This window comes from Wickerhamomyces anomalus, assembly GCF_001661255.1.
Source record: "Wickerhamomyces anomalus NRRL Y-366-8 unplaced genomic scaffold WICANscaffold_1, whole genome shotgun sequence".
Lineage (NCBI taxonomy): Eukaryota > Fungi > Ascomycota > Saccharomycetes > Phaffomycetales > Wickerhamomycetaceae > Hansenula > Hansenula anomala.
Window position 1 is genome coordinate 2973714 of NW_017567110.1, and position 11838 is coordinate 2985551.

Here is an 11838-nt window from a genome sequence, read left to right on the forward strand (position 1 = left end):
TATTTGTATGAGTATGGAGATTTTTCATGTTATCACATTAGTTACAATTCAAGTTTATTATTTTTTTCAACAATACTCTATTATATTAAACAATGATGAATGCTCGAGTCCCTATTTTTTCTGTCTTTAATATCTGAAACCTAAAGAACCTCTATCATCTAAAGTAGTTTCAAGTTTTAACTCATTAAGTAGTGACCCAATGTCAGTTCTTTGTTTTGATGCATTTGCATAATTTGATTGTTTCAAGGCAGTACCTGATATGGCTTTTCTTAATTCTTGAACTTTTGGTACATGTAATTTACCATTTAATAAAGATCTTGCAGATAATGGTGCAGATCTTATACTATGATTTTCACCTGGTTGTGGGAATTGTGAGAATGAAAGGTTTGGAGCTCCATTTTGTGAAAAAAATGAAGTATCCTGGTCATTTATATCTTCTTCAACTTCTTCAGATGGAGAATTATTGGCTTGATAAATATAATGACTATTGAAAACAAGATCATGATATTTCTCTGATAAATTGTTTTGAATATAACTTGCAGCATCTTCCTTAGTGAAGATGAAGTTTGGAGAAGTTGAGCTTGTTTCAACAGGAATCTCTGATGAGATTTTCCATAATCCGTTAGATTTACGATAATCTATTCTTGACAAAACCTGATCTTTAAATTCATCATCTTTCAAATAAGTTGATGCAAAAAATGACAAAAGATAACCAATATTATCTTTGTAAATCAAGCTTGGATCCTCCAATTTAGTATCTTTTAATTGCCATTCAAAGAAAAATGGGAAAAGATTAACAATTGCATTTATACCAAATTTTTCAACAACGAGTCCCATCAACACAATCAACGAATCATAATTTCCATACTTTTCAATCTTGGTCACTTGTTCCAAATCTTCATAAAATTCATTTAGGGCACTTGCCTTAGAATTGCTGATTAAAGATTCATGATCTTCCTCTTCAGAATCTTGTGAGTTAGAATACTCCAATTTTAAAACTGTGATCAACACATCAATGTATTTGGATTGGATTTTGAAAAGATCAGTCTCATTGTACAACACTTTATTATCATATGATAATAATTCAAAAGAATCTTGGAAAAGATCAAATGGAACTGTAGTCCTTTGCACTGTACTATTTGTGTTTGCTGTGATTAGAACATTTTTAATGTTATCAAACATAACCAAAATAAAGTTTTTCAGTTTCCCAGCATTTACTTGATTCTTTTGTGTGGTTTTCAGCATAAAATCTTTGATTCTGAATAATAATTCACTAACAGTATCGATTATTTGATTTTGATAATAAATATGAGTGGAGAGTGAGCTAATAGCTTCAGAATATGCATAAATCAATTGTTGAGCATCAATTTCGGAATCTGTAATCAAATGTGTTTGTAGTTCAATCATTTGACGCAAAATATCAATAACTGAGAGACCAACCATGTTCACAGATGATGATAGTAAACTTGAAATTGTACGCAGATAAATCAATTGTTCAGGTACTTTTCCCTTTTTATTCAAATGACTTGTCAACACTCCCAAAATTACAAATCTTAATTGAACTGGGACCCAATTAGTAACCATTTCCACTAAAACTGCAGCCCAATCACGATCAACGTTTGAGGATACTAAATAATGGCAAATAGCTTTTGTACAAGAAACTAATTGACTTGACGAGCTTGAGTTGAAAAATGACTTCAAAGCATTGATTGCTAATTCATCAGTTGCAATTTCTGTTGGGGTAGAAGCTTCATTCTTCGCAACATTTGATCTGGCTGTGTTGTATCTTGATAATTCATGTTCCGAAGCATGAGATCTAACTTCTGATTGTAATTGATCTTTTGAAAAATCATCATGAATTTCATTGACAACAAATGGAATAACTTTTTTAACAATATAATTACCATTGCCTTGTGAAATGTTTTTACAACGAGCCAAATCTTTAGCAGCATTTAATCCGATTCCTTTCCATTGAGTTGAGTTTGTTTGTGGTGCATTAATGCCTACTCCAACAAATCCCTCTGCTAATTTGGTGAAATTATCAACAAATTCAATGTCCCCTGTAAATAATTCACCATCTAAATTAGAGCAAAAATTATCAAAGACAGTCTCACCGTGTTGACACAATCCAAGGTCATTTGTGGTTAAGACTGAAGCTAAAATAGCATTAACATTATGAGCAAACACATTCAGATCATCAGGACATTTCTTTATAAGTGAATTGATTATTTCAAGTGTAACTTGTACATTACCTGTACGATTGCGACTTATATCAACAGCATTCTTCTTTTGTAAAAATTTACCAACTTTCTCCAACTTTACACGACGAGTTGAAGCGTAATAAAGCAAGTAACTCAATTCTGAAGAGTTTGGTTTCTTATCGAAACCTCTTCCCGGGGGATAACATTGAAGTATCAGCTTTTGATGTTTCGGTTGGAATATTGGCATCTTGTGTTCGTTTTTGGTGTTAATTCTGAGCGAATGAGCGAGCTTGAAGACCGGATAAAAACAGCAAATTTAAAAGAATAATGGGGAAATAATGCAAATGATTTAGAATACAAATATATGGAACAGGTTCGTGCTGTTGTTCTTCCGCTTTAAAACAAATTCGATGATGCTGTTCAGTTTTTTTTGGCGATTGTGTTTTTCAAGAAAATCAACAAAGTTCCTGAAAATGGTTTATTTTTTTTTAATTCGTGAAATTTTATATGAGGCAAAATTAGACAGAAATTTTTTGGTACATACAAATAAAAAGCTTGAGATGGCGCCTGTTTATGTGAAAGGTGGTGCCTGGTCGAATATAGAGGGTGAGTTTAGCTTTATTTCAGTCTTTTTGGGGACTTTTCCACTAACATATTGCTCTAGATGAGATCTTGAAAGCTGCTGTGTCCAAGTATGGGCTCAACCAATGGTCAAGAGTGGCTTCCTTATTGGCTCGTAAGACTGCTAAGCAGGCTAAAGCCAGGTGGAACGAGTATTTGGACCCCAGGCTCAGGAAGTCTGATTGGTCTGCTGAAGAGGATGAAAAGTTGTTGAATCTTGCCAGGTTGATGCCAAATCAATGGAGATCTATAGCTTCAAAGATTGGAAGAACAGCCACACAAGCAATTGAAAGATACCAGAGGATTCTGGATGATTCTGAAGCTAGGGACTCAAAGAATGAATTGGGGTTGAGTGGATTAGGAGCTGAAACATTAGCTTCTGTTGGTTCTAGTAAGGATTTACAGGTTGGTGATTTAAATGTTAACCCAGAAACAAAAGTCGCTCGACCAGATGCGATTGACTTAGATGACGATGAGAAGGAAATGTTATCTGAAGCAAGAGCGAGATTGGCCAACACAAGAGGTAAAAAAGCCACTAGAAAAGCTAGAGAACGTATGCTTGAAGAGAGTAAACGTATAGCTTTATTACAAAAGAGACGTGAACTAAAACAGGCAGGGTTCAATACCAAATTAAAAGCTCCAAAGAAAAAATTTAAGAATCAAATAGATTACAATGCAGATATTGCGTTTGAGCATAGGCCATTAGGTGGGTTCTATGATACTACAGAAGAAACACATGATAATGAAACTCTCTTGAACAATTATAACAAACAAGTGAATACATCCGGTGTGAAAGAAAAGGATTCCAACAAGGAGAAAAGACAAAGAGACAAAAAAGAAGGCGGCCAAATATCTATTGAGAAACAAGCTGAACCAGCAGAAGTTAAAAGAAGAAAGCTCGATCTTCCTGAACCAAAATATAAAGATGGTCAAGCTACAACTTCTATACAAGATGCTGTACAGAGAGCAGAAATAGAAGCTAATGGCATTGATGATATAATTAATGAAGCTGCAAGAAAGATTAGAGAATCTAAAGTTGAAAAATCTGCATTGTTAACCAAAGACGAAGCAGAGATTGAAGAAGAAGGACATTTTACAGAAGATAATGAAGAGGTTGAAAAGCAAGATACTCTGAGGGAACCTAAGAAGTCGATGGTGTCTCTCCGTGATAAATTTGCCTCACTTCCAAAGCCTAAAAACGATTTTGAAATTTTGGAAAATGATGAAGTTGAGACAATCACACAATCTCCATTAGAAACACCAGAGGTTGTTGAAGATGAAGGTGAAAAGTCAAGATTGAGAGCTATTGAAGATGCCAAGGAAAGAGAAAAGGCGCTACTGAGAAGATCACTTGCCATTCAAAAGAGTCTATCGATACCCAATATCACATCATCCATAAACTTAACCCCTATGGATGAAGATGTTATTTCACAAAATATAGATGCCGAAGTTATAAGGTTGATTAGATCAGATTATTCCAAATTAAACAAAGTGTCTGGTGTACCACTATTAGGAGATCTTGATGAAGAAACAAAGGCCAAAGTTGAAAATGAAATTAACCAAGAAATTGATCAAGATGCTTTGAAGGAGTTTCAGAATAAATTTTCTCATCTGCATTCTTCAAAAATTGATCAACTAAAGCTAGACAATGCTTCGCTAATAACAGAACTTCAAAAACTCGTGTCAACAACAAACAAGCTGGAAAAGAAACTAGAGCTTCAATTTGGTGGTTATGTTAAAAGAAATGACACATTATCTGAAGAAGCTATTCAAGTTCTTGATGATTTGAAAGATGCTGACCGTGCCTTGACTGCTTTCCAACTATTATACAAAAGTGAAGAGATCAGTATAAGGACCAGAACAGATACATTACAAGAAGAGGTCGATGCCTTGATCCATGGAGAACAAGTTGGTCAGGAACGTTACTTGGAACTTCGAAGACTCAAGAATTCCCAGCCCTCGGAAATATAGTGTGTATATGTCACGTTTTTATGTCCTCGGAATTCACGTTTGTTTACGTTTTGGAAATTTAACTTGCGAAATTTATTTGACTTGTAGAAAACAGATTTGATAATTAGAACCATTTCAACTCCACGATCGTTATGAGTTCCAATTTACTCTTTGTTCCATATCGCAAAACCAAGAGAATTGAGTTTAGTAAGGAGCTGAGAGATATCATCTCAAAGGAGTACTACCAAACTGCTACTGTTTTTGAAGCTGATTTACAAGAAATTGATACCCTTAGAAATGATACTATAGATCTAGAGGTTTCGCCACAAGATTTGGCACTTTTGAAAAGGTATGTTGCACTCTCCTCACTCCTGGAGAACAAACTAACATCTTTCAAAGATACTATATCCATTTATCAACACTAGAATCAAAATTTCCAAGAGATGTGGTGGAGTTCCCGTGGTATGGTACCCTAGGTTATAATGTTACAGGACCAGTCAAAATTAGATCATTTACATTTGAGCGTATCAATGTTTTATACAACGTGGCATCACTCTATACCCAGATGGCTGTTAATCAAGATAGATCTAGTGACGAAGGCTTGAAAAAAGCTTGCTTATATTTCCAGTATGCAGCCACTTTTTTTGGCTACATCAACAAAGTTGCTGAACAAGATGAGCATCTTACACTACCTTTGGATTTGCAAAAAGGTACTATTGAAACTCTCCAGCTACTTTCATTTGCCCAAGCTCAAGAAGTTTTTTGGTTGAAGGCGACTAGAGATAAAGTGAAAGATTCATTAGTGTCAAGATTAGCTGTTCAAGTCTCGGATTACTATACTAGAACATTAACTAATGCAAATAGAAGTGAAGGCTTCAGAACAGAATGGATTCATCATATCACTGTTAAAAAACATCATTTCCAAGCAGCAGCTGAATTTAGAGCTTCATTAGTTTCTGTTTCAAATTCAAAATATGGTGAAGAAGTCGCTAGGTTATACAAAGCCAAAAGTGCTCTCGGTTTAGCAAATTCAAGTATTAGATTTGCAAGTGAAGCTCTCAAACAAGATTTACAAGGCTTAAATGATGTTGTCACAGATACATTAAGAAGGGCCGAAAAAGATAATGATTTGATTTATTTACAAGACGTCCCCAAAACACTACCAGACATCGTTAAAGCTTCAGTTGTTAAAGAGATGGAGATTTCAGATTTCACCAAGCCAAATGAATCTCTCAAAACTGGTAACTATGGTAAACAACTTTTCAAAGACTTACTGCCATTCTATGTTATTCAAACTGCACAAGCATTTCGTGAAAGACAAGATGAGTATGTGCAAAGACATATCATTGGTCCAGTGAAAGCCTTAACCAACATCATGAACAAATATATTGTGGAAAGGGGTCTTCCTGGGTCAATTGACGCATTCGATAAACCTCAAGCTTTGCCATCTTCTTTACTAGATCATAATTCTGAAATCAAATCACAAGGTGGTGTTAGACTGGTTGAAGAAACCATCGATGACACTCAAAGATTATCACTAGAAGGTGAGCGTTTATTGGAAGGTGCTAAAGATAGACTCAAAGTTGAAGCTGGAGAAGATGAGTTGTTGCGTACAAGACAAGGGTCTAAACATTGGACGAGACCTACCTCTGAAGAAGCTGCTGCTCATTTAACCAAAAGGATCCAAGATTTGCAAAACTATTTAAGACAAGCCAAGAAGGGTGATGAAACAATAAGGAATCAATATTATAACATTGAAACTCCATTGAAGATCTTGGCCTCTTCTGAAGAAAAAATTATGGAATTTGTCCCTAATTCAAAGTCCCAACAGCTAGATCCTTCATTAAGAAAATCAATTCTAAGCATAAGGGAGGTATTGAATAGAGCACATAAGCTTGAGGTTGAGAGAAATAATTTTATTGAAACTGTTGAAGTGAAATCATTGCAGTACAACATTTTGCCTAAAATTGTTTCAGAGTATAAATCTATCCAATCCAATTTCAATGACTTGAAAGTTGACTCCAATACATTTGAGCCTGTTTTCCAAAAGCACATTCAAAATTTCAGCAAAGATATTGATTGGATTGAAAAACAGAAGACCGAACAAAGAGAAGTTGAAGACAAAATTGATGAATTGAATAAGCAATTTATGCGTCTTAAAACATCTCAAGGAGTCAGCTCATCAAGAGAGGAAGCCCTGAAAACACTTGATCTGGTTTACACTGAATTTAAAGAATTGAAATTGAATCTTTCTCAAGGTTTACAGTTTTACAATGATTTCAATGCCAACTGCAAAAAGCTAATCGATGATTGTGACAATTTTGTCTATGAACGCAGACTAGAAGCTAGAGATTTGGAATCGTAAGTGTCATTAAATTTTTCTTTATACAAGCTACTAACACCAAAGAGTGAACTCAACAACAGGTTTGAGCAACTTCAATTGAACTCAGGTTCAAATACACCAGAGCCTGTTGATACCACTAGTAAACGATCATCAACAACAAAGGGACCATCACCAGATATGATACCACAAAGAACCGCAAGTCCTGCACTTGTTGCACCGAGAGCTCAATCTGCTAAGCCAAAAGTTGGTGTATGGAGACCAGATAATGGCATCAAATTCTCTTAGGCTTTTTCAATGGTTTCGGTACTCTGCTGTTTGGCGAGCCATTCTTCATACTCCCTTTTGCGTTTACCTCTATTTGCGTTGGTTTTATGTCTGTGGCTCTTCAAATGAATCTCCCACTGTTTTTCACCAATAGCAATCACTGGTGTGTTGTCTTTGTTAAAACATTTATCACATGTAAAATGTTTCCATTGTGTAGATTTGTCCTCTTTCTCTGCTTCTAATGGCAACATGTCCTCAAGCCCATCTGGTGCTTGTTGTAATGTATCTTCCTTCCCTTCCAAAAATCTTTCTGTGATTTCCAATCCCCTTTCTGTGACATTTGATTGCCATGTTGATAAGTCAGTAGCATCTAAAAGAAACAGGCGGCCACCTTTCACATAGTTATGATCTTTCTCTTTGGCCAAATCAGCAGCTAATAGACTTTTGATCCATTTAACTTGTCTTTTAGCATATTGTCGAGTTCGAGATTTCATATCTTCAATTGATATCTTGAGCTCATTATCTGTTCTTTCACCTTCCAACCATGGCAAGAATTCTTTGAATCCAATAACTTGCCAAATTCCTCTTTCACAATCAGGCTTTGGCTCACTTTTGGTATAATATTCATATAGCTCGTTTATTTCAGCCATACCACCATTGGAAAGCATTTTATCCACCCTTTCGTCTAACCTTTTGTCCAGTATTGGCTTCTGGGCAAATAGCCAAAATGCTAAGGTGTTGAATCTAAGACCTGATTTGTCCTGATCTGACTCAACTTGTTCTTCATAATGATCACTAGCCTTCTTGTTTGTTGTATAAAAAATTTCTAATGCTCTTCTGACTCTTCTTGTGTCATTTGGATGGAATTTACCAGCAGCAACTGGATCAACAATCTGCAAGGTCTTGAACACCTCTTCTGGTGGACCATCTAGGACCCTTTTTTGATCTTCAGTTAGCTTTTCGGAGCTGTCCTTTTCTGGTTCTTTAACTTTAATTGTTTTGTTCAAAAATAATAATGAGTTGAGATAATAGTGTGTACCACCAACTATTATGGGTATTTTGCCTCTAGAGTGTATATCACTGATTGTTGATAGTGCTTCTTTTTCAAATCTGTGAATGAAATACTCTTCATCCCAGTTGATATGGTTCATGACATGATGTGGGATCCCTTCTCTTTCCTCCATGGGATGCTTATTGGTGATGATATCAGCCCCTTTATACATTTGCATAGAGTCGGCATTTATAATCTCACCATTGAACCTCTTTGCTACTTCTATACTGAACTTTTTTAATGTTAACATGAGTTTTTCCAGATACGTATCACACACATACTTGAGATTTCCCAACTCCTGTTGTGCCTACTATCACAATGACATTTTTCGGTGGACCCATAACAAATTTTTTAATGGCCCTCCACATAGAAGAGACTTCAGCTCTATTGCACTTCAATGGCTTAAACCAGACGTACCTTTACCAGCTACAAGTATAGGCTATAGATTTGATTAGAGCAAAATTTTTACTGTGTATTACGTAATCTCTGAGTCATCTTGAGTTATCTTGAGCATACAACATATGCATTCAAAATCATAAATATGTTTCATCAAGTATAAAATCAGGTAAAAGAGTATAGTATAAAGTTTAAGGTATAAATTGGTTTTAAAATATAATATAAGATCAGGACTGGTTTAAACCAGATTTGCACTTTTCTCGGTGCTGGCGCTATCTTCGTGAGGTGAAGCTTCTTCAATGTGACCCGTGGCTATAGCATTCTTCTCCTTGATGTAATTATAATCAACATCACCAATACTTTCACCAAAGACTTCAGCAACTTCTTCCAATGTTAATCCACCAGTTTCCACGAAAGTAAAATAACCAACAACAAGCTCAACAGCCAAAATACAACAATAAACAATATAATACTTCCATTCGATAGCATCCATAGCGATTGAATTCACAAACCCATTATAAATAGATGCAAATTGCTGAATAAGTTGACAAGTGTTGATAACCTTGGTTCTTAAGAAGAACCCACTTATTTCTGTAAGATATAAGTACGGTAAACCGTTCAATCCCAAATTGTAGGACAAATAATACAAGAAAATCATTGCCATCACACCTTTTCCTAAGGATTTATCCTCAAAGTTTCTTTTCTGATTAATAGCTGATAATATTGTCCAGATAACATAGAAAAGTAACATCATCGCAATTGACGTGATAAACACGATTCTTCTTTTACCCTTTTGGAATAATGTCAAGTTAATGATGATTGAAATACCGTAGTTGTAAATTTGCAACCCACCATTGAAAATCAATTGTTCCGTTGTTGAAGTCACACCAATTGAGTTCAAGACTTTATTCAAATAATATGACACTAGCCCATTACCTGATAATTGCATAATAATACCAATGAAGCATGCCAAAAATAAACGTTTTCTGTTACCAGGAGTTCTGAAGAAGTCCTTATATGATGATTTGTCAGCTATAACTTCCTGTTCAATAGCAGATTGGATTTCAGACATTTCAAAGTCAATCAATCCGCTACATAGTTCTTCATTACCACCCGCATGATATTTCACAAAGATTTCTCTGGCCTTTTCAGGATGTCCCTTGGAAATCAAGTATCTTGGTGACTCAGGAACAAGATAAATTAAAAACAGTTGAATTATAGGGAAAAATGCTTGCAAGATTGTTGGAATTCTCCAGCACCAGTTATTTCCCAGATTACGGGTACCAAAAGAAACCCACCCTGAGATTATGGAGCCCAAGTACCAGTTAGAGTTGAAGAATGCAGTGACCGCTTGTCTATGAGAAGGATAAGCTAACTCGGACATCAATGGAGGGGCACCCACACCTGAAATCATAGCACCAAAGCCAAGAATTATACGTGCAACCAAGGACATTGCGAAACAACGTTTGTCATTGTGAATTGCTTGATCGGTAGTATTCAACCAAGTCCCAGCACAACTTTGAACAATCACACCACAGATCATGATAACATTTCCAATACTAATTGCATGTCTTCTACCAAACTTATCAGACAAGTAAGACGCAATGAAGAAAGCTAAAAGAGAGCCAAAAACTTAAAAGTGTTAGTACCAGCGCATCGATGTAAACAAAGAACAAAAACACTCACCAGTTCCATTATTCAATGCACCTAGAACAGCACCTGAAGGTTTACCCATTGCATTTTTCCAATCATCCATAGATTGAAATGCGTTTAGTAATGATCCATCAAATCCTGAATTTGTTGCAGTCAAACTAACAATGAACATCAAAAAGTTCAAATGAACAAGATGTGGAACTCGAATCCACAATTTCCCATAATTTGGAATAAATTCATCTAAATGAGAGACAATTTTATCAGAAGAATCATCTGTCTCACCTATTGATGTCTTATGTTTTGCTCTTTTCTTTCTGAAAAGTTTTGCTTCATCAGCAATAATACCAACCATGATTTAATTAATATATCTAAATTTGATTTGAAGACAACCCCAACACTTTCAAATAAAAGTCATTGATATCCAAGTTAGACAAGCAACAAAAAATTATGAAGCAGAAAGTTTCCTTTAAATATAGACGTTCACTATTGAGGCATCAGGCAAAACTTAAACCTGTTCATCTCCTTTCCTTGTACAACCATGGTCCGTCATTCATGCTATTGAGGTTATAAAGAAGACTACACACATAAACGAGTCACAAATTACCAAAAAGCAGTATCCTTTCAACTGTTTGAGCCTCAGTTTCTTCCAGCGCAATTTTGATTCTCCTCTAACCTCTACCATCTATCACGTTAGTTTGGGTTCCCTTAATGTTTGGAAAAGCAATTCACGTCACGAGGACTTCGAAGTTCGGGGTTTTAATAACGAGCTAAACTTAAATCGAGCATGGCTGCAAGCATCTTCGAGTAAAAAAGGATTATCAGCCTCCCTTATTATTCGTTACTGGTCGTTGTTATCCCTCTGAGATTATCCTGTCGATATCAAAAAACTGTGACGCGTTCACTGATTTGAAGTTGCTGCCAAACACCACGGGCAAATATAAAGTCAAGCTCGCGGAATCTGGGTATGTCCGGTAACTGGAATCTGCCCTATTTTTTCAATTCAAGAATCAAGATCCTTGTTCTACTGATTGGTCAAATGCTCAAAGATTGAAAGATAATCAATCTCCATCGCCTTATGCTGTATGGCCTAAACTGAGTCATGTCGTTGATATCGAATCATTTTGTTCGACCGGTGTTTACACGATTCACCCTTTTGAGACTTTGAGACCTTAAAATTTCCTCATTCAGACTATGGGGATTTCAAAATTTGTACCATTCACAAGATCTCGAGAATAGACGAAGAAACAAGTGGTCAGAAGATATGGACACTTTCAATTCAGTGCTGGGTTTGATATTCTTTAATCAGGATCAATTGTGCGTAATGAAGTGAAGTCTTCGACTACATGAAAAAAAACACA

The 11838-nt window shown here is 35.7% G+C and overlaps 5 protein-coding genes across 5 annotated transcripts; 2 read left to right on the top strand and 3 right to left on the bottom strand.

Moving 5' to 3' along the window:
• Positions 1–126: 126 nt before the first annotated feature.
• EFR3 (Efr3p) lies at positions 127–2448 on the bottom strand (the record flags this gene model as incomplete). The annotated part of the gene is made up of 1 exon (XM_019184491.1): positions 127–2448. One exon carries the CDS (start codon positions 2446–2448, stop codon positions 127–129), a length of 2322 nt encoding a protein of 773 aa, XP_019042084.1.
• A 307-nt stretch (positions 2449–2755) lies between these two features.
• On the top strand, positions 2756–4793 carry CEF1 (Cef1p; the record flags this gene model as incomplete). The annotated part of the gene is made up of 2 exons (XM_019184068.1): positions 2756–2807; positions 2866–4793. The coding sequence occupies exons 1-2, from the start codon at positions 2762–2764 to the stop codon at positions 4791–4793; spliced, it is 1974 nt and encodes a 657-aa protein (XP_019042085.1). The 5' UTR covers positions 2756–2761.
• A 131-nt stretch (positions 4794–4924) lies between these two features.
• RIM20 (Rim20p) lies at positions 4925–7137 on the top strand (the record flags this gene model as incomplete). The annotated part of the gene is made up of 2 exons (XM_019181159.1): positions 4925–5121; positions 5172–7137. 2 exons carry the CDS (start codon positions 4925–4927, stop codon positions 7135–7137), a joined length of 2163 nt encoding a protein of 720 aa, XP_019042086.1.
• Positions 7138–7397: 260 nt separating this feature from the next.
• On the bottom strand, positions 7398–8772 carry MOD5 (tRNA dimethylallyltransferase; the record flags this gene model as incomplete). Its single annotated transcript, XM_019181350.1, has 2 exons — positions 7398–8663; positions 8713–8772. The coding sequence occupies 2 exons, from the start codon at positions 8770–8772 to the stop codon at positions 7398–7400; spliced, it is 1326 nt and encodes a 441-aa protein (XP_019042087.1).
• Positions 8773–9065: 293 nt separating this feature from the next.
• On the bottom strand, positions 9066–10832 carry WICANDRAFT_77040 (uncharacterized protein; the record flags this gene model as incomplete). Its single annotated transcript, XM_019184492.1, has 2 exons — positions 9066–10459; positions 10514–10832. The coding sequence occupies 2 exons, from the start codon at positions 10830–10832 to the stop codon at positions 9066–9068; spliced, it is 1713 nt and encodes a 570-aa protein (XP_019042088.1).
• Between the last annotated feature and the right edge of the window lie 1006 nt (positions 10833–11838).